General features: G+C 38.8%; 3 protein-coding genes across 3 annotated transcripts in view; all 3 read left to right on the top strand.

Moving 5' to 3' along the window:
* The first annotated feature begins 135 nt into the window (after nt 1-135).
* On the top strand, nt 136-5,841 carry sdad1 (SDA1 domain containing 1). The gene is made up of 22 exons (XM_023408612.2): nt 136-341; nt 420-524; nt 683-781; nt 887-997; nt 1,300-1,371; nt 1,485-1,585; nt 1,687-1,744; nt 1,837-1,911; nt 2,063-2,164; nt 2,280-2,349; nt 2,482-2,585; nt 2,910-2,967; nt 3,052-3,110; nt 3,205-3,281; nt 3,440-3,537; nt 3,669-3,745; nt 4,035-4,164; nt 4,302-4,393; nt 4,491-4,681; nt 4,811-4,895; nt 5,348-5,509; nt 5,610-5,841. Exons 1-22 carry the CDS (start codon nt 252-254, stop codon nt 5,655-5,657), a joined length of 2,064 nt encoding a protein of 687 aa, XP_023264380.1. The 5' UTR covers nt 136-251; the 3' UTR covers nt 5,658-5,841.
* A 1,386-nt stretch (nt 5,842-7,227) lies between these two features.
* On the top strand, nt 7,228-17,319 carry klhl8 (kelch-like family member 8). The gene is made up of 12 exons (XM_023408679.2): nt 7,228-7,308; nt 9,835-10,054; nt 10,358-10,419; nt 11,051-11,216; nt 11,433-11,753; nt 11,963-12,149; nt 12,303-12,446; nt 12,780-12,891; nt 13,657-13,825; nt 13,918-14,077; nt 14,703-14,904; nt 15,464-17,319. The coding sequence occupies exons 2-12, from the start codon at nt 9,857-9,859 to the stop codon at nt 15,585-15,587; spliced, it is 1,845 nt and encodes a 614-aa protein (XP_023264447.1). The 5' UTR covers nt 7,228-7,308; nt 9,835-9,856; the 3' UTR covers nt 15,588-17,319.
* A 1,100-nt stretch (nt 17,320-18,419) lies between these two features.
* Nucleotides 18,420-19,316, top strand: part of LOC111656820 (uncharacterized) — a 28,564-nt gene continuing 27,667 nt past the window's right edge. The window contains exon 1 of the mRNA XM_023408697.2: nt 18,420-18,648. Coding sequence (XP_023264465.1) covers nt 18,588-18,648 — 61 coding nt within the window. The 5' untranslated portion in view covers nt 18,420-18,587. The remainder of the gene's footprint in view (nt 18,649-19,316) is intronic.

Below are 19,316 nucleotides of genomic sequence, written 5' to 3'. Positions count from 1 at the left end.
ACACACACACACACACACACACACACACACACACACACACGTGCGCGTTTTGAACAAATCGTGTTAAAGTGTTAACACTGCAGGGTAGAGACAAAAATACAAGTCCCCTTTAATTCAAGCGGAAGTGACGTTTAGACTTCCTACTGCGAGCAAGATGGCAACTTGCATTTGTGCCACGCTTGTCTTGTGAAAAATACTGTTTTTTCATTATTTATTTTTTTGACAACATACTCACAAAATCATCTGAAGCCATGTCCGGACGACACAACAACAAACTGCCGAACAATTTGCCACAACTGCAGAATCTCATAAAAAGAGACCCGCAGTCGTACGTAGAAGAAGTAAGTGTTGTTAGCTGAAAGAATGCTAAAGTTATTAGCTTGCAGACTCGTTGACTCTAACTGTGTCTGTTCCTACAGTTTCTACAACAGTACCGGCACTACCAGTCCAATGTACAGATCTTCAAACTGCAGCCGGACAAACCGAACAAGGAGCTGGCAGACCTTGTCATGTTTCTTGCTCAGGTGATTTGTGTATTAAAGTTTTCTGATGAGTAATATATACACATATATATATGTATATATATATATATATATGTGTGTGTGTGTGTGTGTGTGTGTGTGTGTGTGTGTGTGTGTGTGTGTATATATAGAGAGTCTAATGAACTCTTCTTGTCCCTCAGGTTGGTCACTGTTACCTGGAGCACTTGTCCACCTTCCCTCAAGAGCTGTCTGAGTTATTACTAAGTCACCACACAGTCTTAGAGTCAGACTTAAGAATGGTAAGAACATGTCAATACAATAGCTGCTTCTTTAGTCACATTTAGTTTTGTTGATATTCATGCAGGTGTCATTTGTGTGTCTGTGTGTGCCCCTGTCCTTGTCAGACCTTCTGCAAAGCGCTGATTCTTCTGAGGAATAAAGACCTGATCGACCCCGCTGGCCTCCTGGAGCTCTTCTTTGAGCTGCTGCGATGTCACGACAAACTGCTCAGGAAGGTTAGAGCACCCAGTCCTGAAACAGCTACAGCAGAGATATTAATTCATTTATTCAAATAGCTCATTAGATTTTGCATAGTTGAAGTATTTTTCAAGCACTAATACATAATGATATAGTTTTCAGTCTTTAGGGGCGTGTAGTACAGTGAATTTGTGCAACTGGTTGATTAAGACATTTATTATGTAAATGCACACACTTTGAATTCATATTTCAATGTTTAGTTATTGACATTGTCATGTTGTGTTCCTCTTCTGTCCCTCTGATTTTGTGGTTTCTTCTTCTTGCTTTTCTCTCTGCACAGACACTGTACACTCACATTGTTGCCGACATCAAAAACATAAACGCTAAGCACAAAAACAACAAGGTCAACACAGTAAGTACACATTCACACATGCCTCGGGTGCTCTTGTTTGCAATATTGTGTGAAACAGCAGCTAAACATGGCCACCGCTCACTATATCTGTGTTCTAATGTTGTTCGCTTCAGATGTTACAGAACTTCATGTACACCATGCTGAGAGACAGTAATTCCATCGCAGCAAAGATCTCTTTAGATGTTATGGCAGAGCTATACAAAAGAAACATATGGTGGGTGTCATGATCTATACACCAAAATAAGATATTGTAGAGCTCAGGAGAATCTTATTGTCATTTCTTTGACCTGATTATCTTTTTTGTTTGTGCCACAGGAATGATCCCAAAACTGTTAATGTCATTACAACAGCATGCTTCTCCAAGGTGACAAAGGTATGTTTTTCACTTTGACAGCAGTTGTTTGATTCCTATACTTACTGAGTGGAAAAAACCTATTCACCTTCACCTGCATCTCCCTTCTTTAGATCCTCGTTGCGGGTCTTAAATTCTTCCTGGGCAAAGATGAAGATGAAAAGAATGAGAGTGATTCAGAATCTGAGGCAAGTACCACAGATACAGTAGTCGGAGAGAAACGATACTGTACTTGTATTGAGTTAAAAAAAAAGGGGTGATTTTAAGCTAAGGCATGATACACAAACATGGTTTCCATATGTCACGCTGCTTTTATTAACAGTCAGTCTTGTCTTCCAGACAGAGGGACCATCAGCTCGAGACCTGATGGTGAGATACTCCACAGGCAAGAAAACCACCAAAAACAAGAAGAAAATGGAAAAAGCAATGAAAGTCCTCAAGGTACCACTGTTGTATTTACTAACATAACGCATGCATGACTTGTTTTGTTGCATTTATGTTCAGATAAACTGAGTTCATGGTTTTAATTCTCTGCACTCGTGCGCTCTCTGGGCAGAAACACAAGAAAAAGAAGAGAGCGGATGTGTTCAACTTTTCCGCTATTCACCTAATTCATGATCCTCAAGGTCAGCCCACCTGTGTTCTCCACAACAACACACAAAGAATTTATCTAAGGTCATTTTGTACTACAATTTACATGACTGTGAACTATCAATTATCTTTTTTAATTATCTTCTTATATTCTTTTTTTTGTAAAGATTTCTCAGAGAAACTCTTGAAACAGTTGGAAGACTCTAAAGAGCGCTTCGAGGTGAAGATCATGATGATGGAGCTCATATCCAGACTGGTTGGAATCCATGAGGTACATGACTAATCATGTTTCTTGGACACACGTTGGTGACTCCATAGATAAATTTGTGTAGAATAAATAAACGGTCTTTAATGCAAAGAGGAATGCAGTAAGTCACGCCTAATAAAGCTGGTATGTGCTTCTATCCAGATCATCTTTTACTGTTTTTCACTTGTTTTGGGTTGTTTTTTTCTTAAACACATTATTTTATTACCAAACAGACATATAATAGTGTGTTCCTGAGCTGTGGGGATATATTTCTGAGAAACATAAATGAGGTATGAATAAAATATTTTCTGTTGAGTGTAATACTCAAGTGTCCTTTTCCCTCAACAGCTCTTCCTCTTCAATTTCTATCCCTTCGTCCAGAGGTTTCTTCAGCCCCATCAAAGAGGTATTAAAAAAATCACAATTAAATAAGTGAAAGTCTTGTGATTTGTGCTTATGACACATTTAAAACCATCTGTTGTCTTTGCAGAAGTGACAAAGATTCTCCTGTGTGCCGCCCAGGCTTCCCACCAGCTCGTCCCCCCTGACGTAAGTTAACAACTACACATTTATTCAGTGAGTCAGTTTAACTCAAGGGGTTTCACTTGAGTGCTGTTAACACTGTTTATTCCCACTCGTGCAGGTCATTGAACCTTTGATCATGACCATCGCAAATAACTTTGTGACGGACAGAAACTCTGGGGAGGTCATGACTGTGGGGTAAGTAGTTGCCATGTTTCCTTTGTGGTTACAGCTCTCGAAAGTTAAAATGACACACAGTGTGAAGAACAATATGGAGGAAAGTCAACCTGTTTCAACTAAAAATACACACATATACTTGTAGCTACAATGCTCACTGTCCTCTTCTTGTGCTTCAGTATTAATGCCATCAAGGAGGTGGCAGCCCGTTGTCCACTCGCCATCACCGAAGACCTGCTGCAGGACCTGGCTCAGTACAAGATCCACAAAGACAAGAGTGAGTGACTGCCGGTCCGTTTTTCTTGCCACTGTACTTTTATGTCACAATGCTGACTGCAATTATTAACAGGTGTGTGCATGTATGTTCTTTCACTCACATACAACCTGTTTGTGTCTGTACTTGCTCAGATGTGATGATGTCTGCCAGGGGACTGATCCAGCTGTTCAGGAATCTTAATCCACAGATGCTGCACAAGAGGGACAGGGTGAGCTCAGTGAATTAAAAAAATCAGATTGGGAGCATTGCTGTTTTTAAAAAGAATGATTTTAGACATATACTTTATGTATATTGTACCTAGTGGGTGAGTTTGTGCTAGAGAGCTGTCATAATGAACTAGTGTTGTATGAACTGTATTATTAAAAAACATTGTGTTCATACATGTCTGATTCAGTTTGTTTTCTTACTACTTCAGAGGACAGTGTTGGGACTATAGCCAAACTCTAACGGTGACGAAACTACATCTCTTATTGTAAACCTTGCTTCTTGTTGTGCAGGGGCGACCCACAGAGGCATCAGCGGAGGCCAAGATCAAAGACTACGGAGAGCTTGAAGCGAAGGACTACATCCCTGGAGCTGAAGTCCTCGAGGTGGAGGAGGAGAACAAAGAGGGAGGGGAGGACGAAGGTCAGCACTGCAGCTATGTTTTTATTGCATCCATAAAATTGGATTACATTGTCTGATTTAATCTGCAAAATCTGTCTTCTTGGGTGATAGATGATCGATATTACACTAATATGAGAACTTTTCATATGGTACAACAGACGGCTGGGAGAGTGCCAGTATAAGCGATGACGATGACGATGGGGAGTGGGTGGATGTTCACCACTCATCTGACGAAGACACAGGAGAAATGGTGAGAGTTAAAAATGCATGGTCTTGATGAGCTGCTGGAGGGTGTTTAGACACAGCGACTTTGTTTTAGTGAAAGAGTTTTCTGTGGTTGTGTAAAGGCCGAGAAGCTTCAGAGTATGCCCGTTGAGGAAAGAAAAGCCAAGGCAGCGGCGGTCAGCGGCAGCAGGCTCCTCACCCAGGATGACTTCAAGAAGATCCGTCTGGTGCAGATGGCCAAGGAGGTCAACGCCGCGCCAGGCAAGGGCCAGAAGAGGAAAAATGTGGACAGTGATGACGAGGGTGACAACAGGTGAGAAAGATGTTTGAACCCAGAGTTTAGAGTTCATAATTTTAATTAAGAGAAACAAAATTTACTCTCAGATTTCATATTCCTTATACTGAGGTTTTTTTGTATGTTTTTTTCCCCCAAATCTTTCAGAGGGGAGCTGCTGACTTTGAGGAATATTGAGAAACTGCACAAGAAACCAAAAGCTGACAAGGAAACACGCCTGGCAACAGCAATGGTAAAACCTGGCGTTAACTGTTGGATGATTTAAAGTATTCTTATGTTTACTTATCCAGTGACATCATTGGTTGCTTAACACAGCTGAAACACTGGTGACACTGGTGGAAAGTCATTCATGGGTAGTTTGTATATAGTGATGTGTTGGACTGCAAATAATCACAGTAGCCTGACTTTCTCGATGAATCCTTTGGTCTATAAAATGTAACAAAAAATAGGGAGAAAATGCAAATAACATATTTTAAAAGCCCATATGACATATTTATATTACTTCAACTAACAATCCAATACCTGAAGAAATTCATTTTACTGATATGAGGACTGCAAAAACCAGCAAATATTCACACTTAAGCAGCTGAAACCAGATGATTTTTTACTTTTTTTTTTTTTTATCATTAAAATGCTTTACGCTGACTAATCATTTCAGGTCTAATGATGCATTTGATTTTCTAGGCGGGACGTACCGACCGAAAGGACTTTGTCAGGAAGCGAACCAAGCTGAACCCACACGCCAGCACCAGCAACAAGGAGAAGAGGAGGACGAAGAACTTCATGATGATGAGACACAGTCAGAACGTGAGGACCAAGGGCAAACGCTCCTTCAGAGAAAAACAGGTAACAACTGCAAAGCATATGTCACAATGAGCTAATGGCTGAATTGATTTTCATTGCATCTTTACATTTCAACTAAAACTGTTTTGTGTTTCTTATCCAGCTTGCTCTACGAGATGCACTCCTAAAAAAGAGGAAGCAGCACAAGTAGGACACGTGGAGATAATGCTGGCTGTCCAATGGCCATCACAAACCTGATCTTTGACTATGTCAAATAATATTATACATCCTTCAAGTGACCTGTAAAACATTGTTGGCTTATAAATGTATTATTTTCAATGGATGAACTACATAGATTTACATCATGCTGAAATAAATAATCTTTGATAACTGTGTGAATGTTCAATATTCAGTTATTCATATACCACTAAGTCCTTGTTGTTTTTTTGTCTTCATGCTGAAACTCAGTCCCTCCTACTACTACTTGTGCTCTTTCCAGTTATGAATGGCCTCTCATTGGTCACATATAAAATTACAAGAAGACTAAATACCTGTTCAATTATGGTCTATATATCTGGATATACATACATACACACTCCTCCCAGGCAGCACATGACATAGTTTTATGAACATGAAAGTGAGTGTAGAATTTGTGGCATATTAGGCCACAGGCACTGAAAGAGCATAAACTTTCCCTTTCAAACTGAATTTGTTTATTTTTTTTACCAGGACTTTTCTGATCTAATCCCATTTCATATATTTATAAAACTACTCAAGTATAAGTATAAAATCACCCAACATTAATGACATGATTTCAATATTTCTGCTTGGTGTTTACATGGTAGAAATATGCAGACACTGCACTGATGTACAGTAAATAGAACTCAGGATGTGAAGATGGTGTTAATGTATAATTTTAGGAAAGACTTTATTGGCCAATATAGTTATGTAACAAAAGTAATTACAGTAACATTTCCTTACTCAGCACATTACTCTCTTTAATGCCTGACTTTGCACACATCACTGTTATTTACCAAAACCTGTTAAATGACAGAAAACAAAAACAAAATTAACTGCATCTGAACCACAGTCCTGTTTGTTAAATGAAGAATATGACACTATTTGGTATGTCTTTCTGCCTAAACATGGTTTAATTACAGAATTTGTAACTGTACACAGTGATGATGTTTCAGAATGTTTAAGAGAGGTGTCTGCTGATCATTTATTTTTGCTTTGGGTTGGGGAAGCAATAACACAGTAAGCACGTTACCTAGACTCTTTATAACCAGTGTTGGAGGAAGTATTTAGATCCTTCACTTCAGTAACTTTAACCAATTTTTCCTTAATTTAATTAATCGTTCTTAAAATAGTTAATTTTCTGTTGATTGGTTATTGACTAATTATTTCACCTCTAATTTTGTATAGGCCTACTGTTAGGTAATTTAATAATAATAATATAACAATGCATCATATTTTACAAGCGCTTTATATGTGTACAATGTGAAATCTTAATTGGTAAAGGAACTATAGCTCTCAAATATTTTCACTCACTTACACACACAATATGACCCACATTTAAACTTTTTTTCACAATTACACTACAGTTTGCATTCATCCCTTTTCTTTTGTCCCATCGCAAAATACTACTTCAAATGCTTCTTCATACAAATTCAAACCAGCAACGCAGTTTAACTCCAGCTTGTGCAGAAGCCAGCAGCAACCACACTGCAATTTCTTCAGAAATAGCATTTTAACGCTTTAAAACTGCAATACCCATGAAGCACCTGGGATCACAACAAACGTGCTAATGCCAAACATTCCACTCAATGAAGCCGGCATCTTAATTCTCTCTGCGACATGAGGTATCTAAATTAAACATATTATATTATATATACTCTGATTATCCAGTTTTTTATAGTCACTTTTACCATTGTATGTTGTGTATTTTCGCTTAATTCATGATAACATTGTGTCAGTTCTCTTCCCGTTAACGTTAGCTGGATGGATGGATGCTAGTCTGCCTGCTAGCTGCTATTAGCTAGCAGGCGAACCATTAATATACTCTCAGGCTAGCTAGCGAGATTTCTCATGTTTATTAGAGCCGTAATGTTTTCTTTCGTATGCTTTCTAATTGAGAAATGAGTATTGTCAACACTGAATATGATAAAGTGACTACTCAGCCACTCATAACACTTGAAAACCTAGCTCGTCTTGTTTCTCAAACTGTTAACGTGTGGTTGCATGTTTGGTATTTTCAGCTTTTTATCGACTGTTATGCCTGATAGTTTGTGCTACTCCTGCTGCAATAAATGTATCTACGTTTTCTTGTTGTACCCAGAAAGAATCGAGATGTCAAAAATAATTTTAGATGACATCTGAAGGTGCTAGCTATCGTTTACTGTAAACAACTATGTATATTTATTGTATAAGTGGTATCTTAAATATTTACATTCCTTAAATCTTGTCCAGGTATTCCCTAACCCGGTCTCCAGCTAATAAAGCCTCTTTATATACAAAATTCATCATGCGCCATATGTTTGGCATGTCCAAGAAGAAGTAGCGTGCACAATTTTATACCTCTACTATCACGTTTGGTACATGGTGGAGCAATGAGGGCTAGTTTGATCAGTTAGGGCTAAAAAATTATATAAGATTGACTGAAATGATTTAAATTGTATTTAGTTCATGCAGTGAAAGTAAATCGAAATGCTTGTAGACACTAACAAAGTTTTTTTTTTTTTAAATGAGATTTTACAAACAAGTAGTTTTGGAAGGGCAGATAGTAAAACGTGCATATGTGACATGTAATCAGAAAAACCAAATACATTATTATTCAAAAGGGGAAATAAATCTAAAAGCTGACTCTCTTCCAAAGTAGTGTGGGAAATATAGTAATCAAGTCAATTAATTGGGCAGTTACTCTACTGTCTCTGTACTGACCAAAGGACAAAGCATGGAAGCACAGCATTTGGCAGCATTTGCTGTAGTTGCTGTGTCCCCTTGGAAGTGGGTGAAGTAATATGAAATGACAACAGTGGGTTCATTCTTGTCATCTGTGTACCTTTGTGCCTAATGTGGCATGCTGGTTGTATAGTGGGAGTCCCTCTTTGTATGATGGACACACACAGATGGATAGAAAAATGTTGCATGGATTTAAAGCGGTTGCTGTTATTGTTTTTCGGTTTGTACTCAGTGGAGTTGAGTAGTTGTGCAATACATCTCTGTTGTTAAATTATTGACTATCTCACTTCACTGTAATAATATATCGTAGTCGGAGGATGTTATCATCTTAAGGCCATAAAAGCAACTGATCCAGAGTGTCTTTGATGCAAGTGAACATGACAAAATCCCTACATGTGTTGAGAAAGCAAACAGTCTCTCAAAGATGAAACCTATCGACGAGCCTGCAGAGCAGAACAGAAGTGGAAAGAGCCTTTGATCCCCAGTGCTTATGATGGGACTTGATGTTTTCTGCTGTTATAGCTGAGAGGACTAGTGATGAGGGGGCGATACACTGAGTCTATTCAGCTTCAGAGGCATAGCTTAAAAGAGAGACAGTGCATCATCTGTAAGGTGTGGGTGGAGCTGTGGCCTCTGGCTGTCTGCTCTCAGTTCATCCGTTCTCAACCAGACTTATCGTCTGTGGCGTTTTTTCATCAGACTCAGCAATAGGTAGGAATTTTTATGGGTTTAATTGCAGTGTTTTCTGAGTAGTGTGCGACATTAGCTTGGAGGAATCTGCTTGTCCTATTTTTTTTCACATTTAGCTCCAGTCTTTGCTAACTGAGTAAAGGGGAAGTGAGACTGAAAGGGGGAGGAATACTGACCAAACTTGCTCAGCTGCCAGGCAATAACCCCTACCACCAGTTTCCCTTTTGTTTCCTCCATTTAAGTCTGTGGAATGCTATTTACACTGAGTAGTGGTTTCTCTTTCAGACTGCAAGTTATTCTTGCATGATGCGGTTAAAGGCAGTTAAAATACAGCCTGCTTATTATTGCAGGGGATGGGTGATTATTCTATACTGTTGTAAGCAACCTCTCCATATAATTACACTGGGTCAAAGAGCGCTGCTACTAAGGAGTTTTTTGTTATTGATTAATCTGTTGATTATTATATTTATATAAACTGTATGTCAGAAAATAGTGAAAGATGCCGATTGCAAGTTCCCACAATTTAAAATGATATTAATCTGAGAAAAGAAGCAAATCTTGTGATTTGAGATGCAGAAATCACAGAATAATTGTCATTTAACTTAAAAAAGGACTTGAATGTCACAATTGCTGCTGACAAAGTGTTTCAGCAATTTGACAAAATGTCTTTGTTTACGGTTTTAATGGCTCTATTTACTAGGTGTTCAGATTCCTCAGCACTCTCATCTCTCTTATAGGTGTTGTTTCCTGTAGCCAGCTATGGCACCAGGGGATGTGGTGCCAGACCATGCCAAGCAACTGAAGTCCAAGGACAAGCGGCCTGGAAACAGGGCATCAAAAGCAGAGTGTGAGCCTGATGGCTCCTTTGTTTTCGAGGCTCACGAGGCTTGGAAGGACTTCCATAACTCCCTCAGGCACTTTTACGAAGTGGGGGAGCTCTGTGATGTCACGCTGAAGGTAGGGCACCCTGTCTGGACTCGAGTAATGGGATTTGTTTTTGTCACAGCTGATCATCTTTAATATTTTCAGTAATGTCAGGGTGATAGTTTTGATTTTATTAATAAAAGCTTATGAATGTGACCTTAATTAATCTAAAGCTCAAGTTGAGTGTGAGTTTTTTTGTTTTCTATCTTTAAATAGTTACATAAAATACGATACTGTGTCTAAATGGTCATACTGAGGAAATAAATACATGGTGAACAGTATGCGGTTGTGCCTTGTTGCCTGTTTTTAAACATTCCTGTTTATCTCTTTTCATAGGTTGGCAGTAGGTTGATACCATGCCACAAGCTCGTGCTTGCTTGCGTTATCCCTTACTTCAGGTATGTTCCATTTTTATCCTTCATTTTTTTAAACTGGCCCTATAAAAGAAATTTTCAGTGCAGCACAGACTGATAAGACTGTTTTATCTTACTAGTGAACACTGAATTGCCATAATAGTTTAATTGAACCTGTTGGTCTATGGCTTTGTTTTCTTTATGCTAAATATCATGTGCCAGATATGCTTTCTGACTAAACATGAACTGTCTGTTAACTGTCTTGAGACTGAACATTGGATAAGGATCCAATGTCATGAAAAAATTAAAGACTGAATTTTGTCATTTCTCTTTAGCTCACTTACATAAAGATGCTTAAATGGAAATGTAGGTGTTCCCTCTTGTACATTAAAACATTGAAAAAACATACATCACATCTACAATAGGTTGAGCACAAGTTAATAGAAATACTGTACCATTCACCAATAAAATATCACAGTTTGCTTTAAAACATCATGATATTTCAATGTTAACTAAAATGTTAAAATTGAATTAACCATTTGAGGAGAAATTACATGTACTGCTTAGGCCTCCACATTTAATGAATGGAAACCAGTGTCTCTTAAAGACTTAAGCACAGATGACTAAAGAAGGTATTTCAGTTTGTTCTCGTTTAAGTGGATGTTTCTTCCCTCAGGGCCATGTTCCTGTCAGAGATGTCGGAGGCCAAACAGGAACTGATAGAGATCAAAGACTTTGATGGTGATGCCATCCAGGACCTGGTGCATTTTGCCTACTCCTCCAAACTCACATTAACTGTGGACAATGTCCAGCCGCTGCTTTATGCTGCCTGCATCCTTCAGGTAGAGACACACATGCAGTACAGGCATTTAGTTTTCCTTATTTTACATGAATGAGGAAGTTGTGCATGTGCAGAGAAAGGTTATGTATAGTGATGCTCAGACCTTTATTTAGCACTTTGAAACGTCATAAAAAAATTTTCTCATTTCGCAGAGTTTCAGTTTGTTAAACACTGAGAAAATGTCTAAAATGTTTTTATTACTGCCTGAATCTGTTAGGTGGAGTTGGTGGCGAGAGCCTGCTGTGAGTACATGAAGGCCCACTTTCACCCCACCAACTGCCTGGCAGTTCGTACTTTTGCCGAGAGCCACAATCGTGTGGACCTGATGGACATGGCTGACCGTTATGCCTGCGAGCACTTCATTGAGGTAGTGGAGTGTGAGGACTTCACCTGCGTTTCTCCCCAGCACTTGCGCACATTATTGTCCTCCAGTGAGCTCAACATCCACTCAGAGACGCAGGTGTATAATGCAGCGGTGAAATGGCTGAAAGCAAACCCACAGCACCACGAGGCCTGGCTGGACCAGATCATGTCTCAGGTTAGAGAGTGCGTAACTCTTGATCATGAGGGGACGGTTTTAATGGGCTGAATGTTTTATCTTTTTAATCTTACGTTTTACTCATTAACTGAAGGTTTAGCTACAGAACTGTGTGTGAAATTAGCATTACATAAACACAATGTTGACACCTTTATGCAATGAGATTTACACCTGCAGTACACTATAAAGTATGTTGGTCTCCTCTTCAGGTGCGCCTCCCCCTGCTCCCTGTAGATTTCCTGACTGGAACTGTGGCTAAGGACGAGATGATCAAAGGTAACTTGAGTTGTCGGGACCTGATGGACGAAGCCAGGAACTACCACCTCCACCTCAGCAACAAGGTGGTGCCTGACTTTGAGTATTCAATCCGTACCATACCCCGGAAACACACTGCAGGTAGTACTTGTATGCTGATGTTGGGCTTTAAACATATAAATACTGCTTTTATCTTTTTAAAATGTTATGTTAATTCTTTAATTCTGAGGCATAACGTGTAATGTGTGTTCTCTCACTGTGCCAACTTTTTGTTCTCTCTCATATTTTCTTCAGGGGTTTTGTTCTGTGTGGGTGGCCGGGGGGGTTCTGGCGACCCATTTCGCAGCATCGAGTGCTACTCCATCACTAAGAATAGCTGGTTTTTCGGCCCTGAAATGAACAGCAGACGGCGTCACGTGGGTGTAATATCTGTAGGAGGTAAGAAGGGTTATATATAACAACACAACAGGAAGTAAAACACAAAGCATGGAAAGGTGAACAGTAGAGTTTAGAAAATGAGAAGCATGTGGCAATATAATGACAGATATTATAGACATTTTGTATTAATCTAAATAATACACTAATATTTGCGTTTTTATGAGATCATTTAGATATGAAATTAGTACCACCTGAAAATATAACTTATTAGTCTAAAAAGATGAATTAGTTTGGTCTCACATTATAAAGAACCATTGATCATTTGGGATCGCTGGTCTGTTCACACAATTATGAAGTTTCAACTTCATATTTGTTTGATGTTTGTTTTCTTAGGCAAGGTTTATGCTGTTGGGGGTCATGATGGTAATGAGCACTTAGGAAACATGGAGATGTTTGACCCCCTGACCAACAAATGGATGATGAAAGCCTCGATGAACACGAAGAGGTACACCATACTACAATATACTGAATGTGAATAGTGCTTTTTTTTTTTCCTTTGGCCAACATTCCCGGAGAATGTGCTGTCACACTAAACATGGCTGACTAAAAAAAATGCTAAGTCTGTGCTTTTCACACCCAACAATTTTGATTTTCAAAGAACAGTCTCCAGACTGTATGGATCTGAAAACGCCAGTCTTGGCAAACAATGGCATGTTGCACTGCTTGTAAGTTATATGAAGAAGCCAATTTTTTCCAGCCTCCAGCTTCTTATGTAATCCCTCATTTTGAGCAGCAAATTAAAATCTTGTTGCAGTTTTCCTTAATAGAACTTGCACTGTTTGACTGCTAGCTTCACTGGTGCTTGTTGAAAAATTAAACAGACATTGCAGAGCAGCAGTGGAGCTTGCCAAAAATTGCCAGAGCCAGTCGGATTATCTTGCGGCCAGATCCACGAAGCTGGACAAAGTAAATGTAATAATGTAATGATTATACTGAAAGCCTAGAAATTATTCATCCTGTTCATTAGTCTTTGGCAGCTGTTAGTTTTAGAGTTGAAAATTCTGCTGTGTTGGGTCTAAATATTGATTTCATTATTGTTGACTTTTTTCCTCCTTTTTCAGCTCAGGGAAATTCTCAGAAATGGATTGATATCTGAACGTGAATTTCCTCCTGTGTACCATTTCTCATACACTGTCTGTTTACTAGACTGAGAGTGCTGGGTAAACGGCACATCATATCTGCTTTGAGCAAGGATGTATATGTTTCTCAGGAGGGGTATAGCCCTGGCAGCTCTTGGTGGTCCTATCTATGCTATTGGTGGGCTGGACGACAACTCCTGCTTCAACGACGTGGAGCGTTACGACATTGAAAGTGACTGCTGGAGCGCGGTGGCTCCGATGAACACGCCCAGAGGAGGAGTGGGATCTGTGGCGTTGGGGGTAAGACTGAAGAGGAAAGCCAGTAACTTTTGACTAATATGGTATATAATATCTACACTGCACCCTACCGCTTTATATGTTTTTCTTTCCAGAGTTTCGTGTATGCAGTGGGAGGCAACGATGGCGTGGCATCACTGTCCAGTGTGGAGCGGTTTAACCCTCACCTCAACAAATGGACAGAGGTCAGCGAGATGGGCCAGCGACGGGCTGGAAATGGAGTCAGCAAACTGAATGGCTGCCTCTATGTAGTTGGTGAGAGGAATGAATAATCTAAGCAGTTCGATTCCAAACACCAATTATATTCTTCTCCTCAGATTTGATCACCGTAGACAGATAAAATTCGTCGGAGGCGTTCACAGCAGTTCTACGATGTATTTTGTCCGTATTTCCTATTACTGCTATTGCAGTGACTAAAATTACTGACTTGACACTGCTTGTGATTATTTCACTGCTGTTTCTTCCTCTTACGTGGGTGCTTGTTTTGATACACCTGTCACATGCCTTAAGTGCACATCCTATAACTTTATACACTAATGTATGAAAGGCAAACGTTCATGTTTTGTGCTGTCTGGTAGCTGAGTCATAAAGTTTAAGGATCAGATTTTTTTTTTTTTTATTGTAGCACTTGAATCTGAAGAGTAATTCAAGGTTCACTAAAACTTTTGTTGTGGCATTTTGCCTAGTGAATGACTGTGGCTTAAAATGGATACATGAAATCCTCTTCTGTGCCCGCTCTATTAGTAACAGGATAATCCTACTGAGAGAAACCGAGTGTTCACAACTGTGAAACCGTCTTTCACAAAATGCTTGAAGATGACTTTTATCTCTGAAATTCTTGTCGATTTTTAAAAATTGTCTCTCCTGTTATTTTATAAAGGTGGTTTTGATGACAACTCACCCCTGAGCTCTGTAGAGCGATTTGACCCACGAATACACCGCTGGGAGTATGTGTCTGAGCTGACCACCCCACGTGGCGGAGTCGGGGTTGCTACCGTAATGGGAAGAGTGTTCGCAGTCGGGGGCCACAATGGGAACATCTACCTGAACACGGTGGAGGCCTTTGAGCCTCGAATGAACAGGTGAATAGAATAAAAAATAATCTTTGCTATGCACAATCAGTGATATTATAAACAATACGACAGCATTGGTGAAAGATTATTTTTGGTCATTTTTCTGCTTCTGTGTGAATATTAGATGTTACAGTGACTGAGAGAGGAACTTCCCCAGTTGGCAACACATATGTTTCATTTAAAAATAGAGAATAACAAAAGAAATAACAGAAACCCTGCTATATACACATTACCCAAGGGAGCTGAGTTAAAGATGCAAGCAAATATTTCAGGGTAAAGAGGAGCTGTGTGATCTTCATCTAATAAAATCATAGTTATGTTATCTGAGCGGTAAGCTGGAGGAAATTTAACGGTACCCCAAACATAGCCCACATTTAGAACTTGTTCATCCAGGTGTGATTAGTTTTTCCTGAATCTGGCAGAGTACTTTACTAAACCTGCTACATACTTGACATCATTTTAATTCTGCAGCTACAGACCAAGCTCAAGATACTGCAGTATTTTTTAGGACTGTTACTATGTCTTCTTCTCATAATTGTGTTGTGATTTGAATCTGTCTGCTGCTCAGATGGGAGCTGGTGGGTTCAGTGTCTCACTGCCGTGCCGGAGCCGGAGTGGCTGTCTGTTTGTCTCACGTCAGCCAGATCAGGGACGTTGGCCAGGGCTCCAGCAACGTGGTCAACTGCATGTGACCGCCGCTCCGCTAATTACCAGGTGACTGACTGCCAGGTCGCCATCAGATCTGATCATTGCACAAGCACACGCAACACAAAGCACACAGACAGTGACAGAGTGATTTTGCCCAGCAACATTATTACTGTCAACACATGTCCGAACAACAGCCTCAAAAGCTGATGTTCAATTTGCACTCAGTGACTGAGGAATATTAGGGAGATTTTACTGACTTGAAGTGCATCTGACAAATCTGAAGTCTTCTCTGACACATTCGAGACATTATTCTTGACTCATGCTGGTGTTATTTGCAATCAGTGATGTATTTTGTACTGTATTTTCTTTTGTTTGACTGCCTTGACATAGTTTTGACTTTTTTAAAGGGAAAATAGAAGCTGAGCCTTGTATTTGATACTAACCTCTTGAGAATGAGGGGTGAGCTTGGATTCAGAACTACTAGGTTACTTAACCGCGCACATAATGAACATGGGTTATTTAGTGGGCCAGTATGAAAATAATTCAAATGTCTCTTGTTTAAGACAATCTCTTTGGCTCTGCAGTTGTTTTCATTATCTGGAGAGATGTGAAAAATCAGTTAAAAAAAAAAAAAAGGATTCATACTGGATTCGACACCTTGTTTGCCGTGCAGCACGTAAAATTTAAATCACTAACATTTTCATCAGTCAGTGTCAAGTAGGATCTTAGGATGTCAACTTCATTTCCAAGATTCCTATGATCTTTTCCCAGGGTAAGTGAAAGCATCCGCTATGGCAGTTTGACTTTAAAGGGTGCATTTCAGAACTATTGTATCAGCAGTTCCAGCTGCGATGTACCTGTAATTGTGTTTGAACAATCATTTAAGGCTTACTGGACAAATCAGTCGCTGGTTAGGAGGCGACACATCTGAGGAATTTAACTGATGCAAGTGCCAAACACAAATGAACGCGTCACAGCCGCCTTTACCTCGACCCCCGAATTGAGGAAGGATTGACAACTATATCCCCGAGAGTCGAGGACTGATCAGAGCAATACGGTGTAACCTCTCCAGTTCTTTTTCAGTTTACATTATTGTGTTGAGATCTGTTCAAACTGACGGAGGCGGATTTTCAAATGTAAGATTTGTGTTTGACGATAGCTGGACTGTCAGTAATCCTAGTCAGAGTTTTCAGATGTGTATGAGATTCAGCTGAGGTTCGTCTCTGCAGATGGTTCTGTTATATTTTAATATATGGACATTTTTGTATTATAAAATATGTGTATCTTTGGTATTATCCTTTACTATACTATCTAATCCATTGCTGTGCACTATTTTCCTAGAATAGATATGAAGTCTGAGTATATTTTTGTCCTGAATGGAGAATTTCTTGTTATTCATGTTATGAGTTTGAAGATGTTTATTTAACACTCAATTCCTATATCTGCCATATCTAGGAAAAATTTAATAATTTCTGGCAACAGATTTGTTTTTCAGAATAGGCTGATGACTTCAAAACAGAAATGCTATATATGGTTTATACTAGAAGTATACATATTACTGCACAGTTTGTGTCCCACTTCATTAATAATATCAAACATTTTTACTCCAAAACTCAAATTATTGCCAACTTTGTTAGCAGATGAGCTAGATACAGAGTCTTTTGTAAACCTTACCGTACTTTGTGTTGTTCTTCCTCCTGACTGCTTCCATCTTGTGCTTTTTATTCACATGGTATTGGTATAAATTGGTACAATAAAGTTATGTGTAAAGGTTCACTGGTGGAATTCCTCTTTTCTTCTGTAATAATTTATGAATATTTCCTCTCATTCAGGACTGACTGAGAACTCAGAACTGGTTAAAAGGAAAAACCCTTCAGCAGTCCAGTTAATGTTAATGCCTCTTTATAAAATGAACTCTTAGTTGTGAAAAAGCTGCTCTGACCTTCAGTTAAGATCCATAAGTGTCTGCTGAGCAATATAACAATATAATAAAAATAGTATAAATGAGAAGTTGATGTCAAAATTATGTTTATTGTTTTGTAACATCCTACTAAACTGTGTTAAAAAGTAACAGTTTGAGGCAGAGGCTTGGCATTATAAAGTTTATTGTCAGTTGGCATGTGCTTGTTATAAACTGTATCTTCTGGACTTTGTGGTGTCGCTGTGTCAAATATGACTTGCACTCTCCTGTTATCATTAAGGTTATTAAAGTGCCTGAAGCTCCACACGGTTTCACATATTGTTTACATATGCTGAGAGTTTCTCATGTTCAAAAAAACAAACTGAGTGTTTGTATTATCATCATGTAGAAAGTGGTATAAGTTCTATACCGCAGAGCTCACAAATAACTTCTACCATTTTCAATAATTATTATTTAGTAAATGTAAGAAAGGGGTGCACAGTATTTTCAAATGAAACCTGCCTAGCCTTTAAATGCTTTGATTAGGTAAGTACATTTTATAACACTTTAATTCTAGTGAACTCAAAGTGCTTATAGTGCATTAAAATGCACTCAGCCATGAGTGATGGGTAGAAGAAAATAATGACTGTAATTCCAAGCGAGTTTTTAATTAACCCCATTCTTTCTTGAAATGAACATTACAAAAAGTTTGTTTACCTTAGAAAATGTGTCCATTTTACGTGGATAAATTTTATTTATTTATTCTTGCTGTCAAATGTTTTATCTTTAATATTATCCTTAATATATGGTGGGATCAAAATAGCCAAACTTAGTTTTTAATCACTAAATCTTTATTCAGTAGCAAACACCCAGCGGCTGTAATGTAGAGAATAAGTCAAGATGTCAAGTGTTTGTCATCTGTGTTTTACTGCTTTCAGTCTTTGGACCCTGGATGGATGCTGAAAAGAGGTGAACCAAAGAGGAGATGCTCAGAGGTCTGATAACCTGGAGCTGGAGCACATCACACACACACACACACACACACACACATCACACTGGCCAGGCTCGGGGAGTTTGGAGACAAACTTGGAGCTATTGGGATGTGTAGAAACACACCTTTAGAGGTGAATACAGAAAAGTGAAAATGGACAGAAGACAGAGAATGATTCTGCAGCTGCTCAGCTTTGCTGCTCTTCTTGCTTGCTGTAAGTCTCTTTCCTTTTAATTTGATTATCTGTTGTTTTAATTGTTTGGTCCTTGAGTAAGGGATTTGTGATAACATGAGGTGGTCAAAGCACAAACCTGCAAGTGCTGACCTTGATTTTAATTATGTTTTGAAGTGAGACAGCAGTGGCCTGGAATGGAAGGGGATTATGAGAATATTGCCTCAATTTAGTTTTGGTATAAAAGTAACTAAAAGACAGGTAGAAAAAAAAATCATGTCAGTCATTTCCAACATGGAAATTAAAAAGGAAAATTTAAAATAAAAAAAAAAAAACTTTAATTATCAACAGTAATCAGACCAGTATATTCAAGCATGGATTTCAAGATTTACTTGTTTTTTTCAAATGTATTTTACATGGACCAGACAGTTAGTAGTAGGTTTATCAGAAACAAGAAATTAAAAATGTATCATATAAGAGACTAAACCTTTTGAACTTTGTTGTTCAACTAATTTTCAACCAGTCTACAGAATACGACTAACTGCTTACACATCACATCTTAAAATGTGAAAAAATACTCGTATACTTAAATGGTTTAAGTGGCAGAGGTTTGCAGAATATTTTAAATACTAAAATATTTTGTATCAGTAGACATCCAAGTCGTAAGTGTGCACTGTGCACTGACAGCAGGTTTTCAGTGTTTGATGTAT

This window comes from Seriola lalandi, unplaced genomic scaffold (genome assembly GCF_002814215.2).
Source record: "Seriola lalandi dorsalis isolate HSWRI2012SDOR001 ecotype SW California unplaced genomic scaffold, Sedor1 jcf7180002054370, whole genome shotgun sequence".
In the NCBI taxonomy this organism is placed as follows: domain Eukaryota; kingdom Metazoa; phylum Chordata; class Actinopteri; order Carangiformes; family Carangidae; genus Seriola; species Seriola lalandi.
This window is presented reverse-complemented; position numbering and strand designations above follow the sequence as displayed.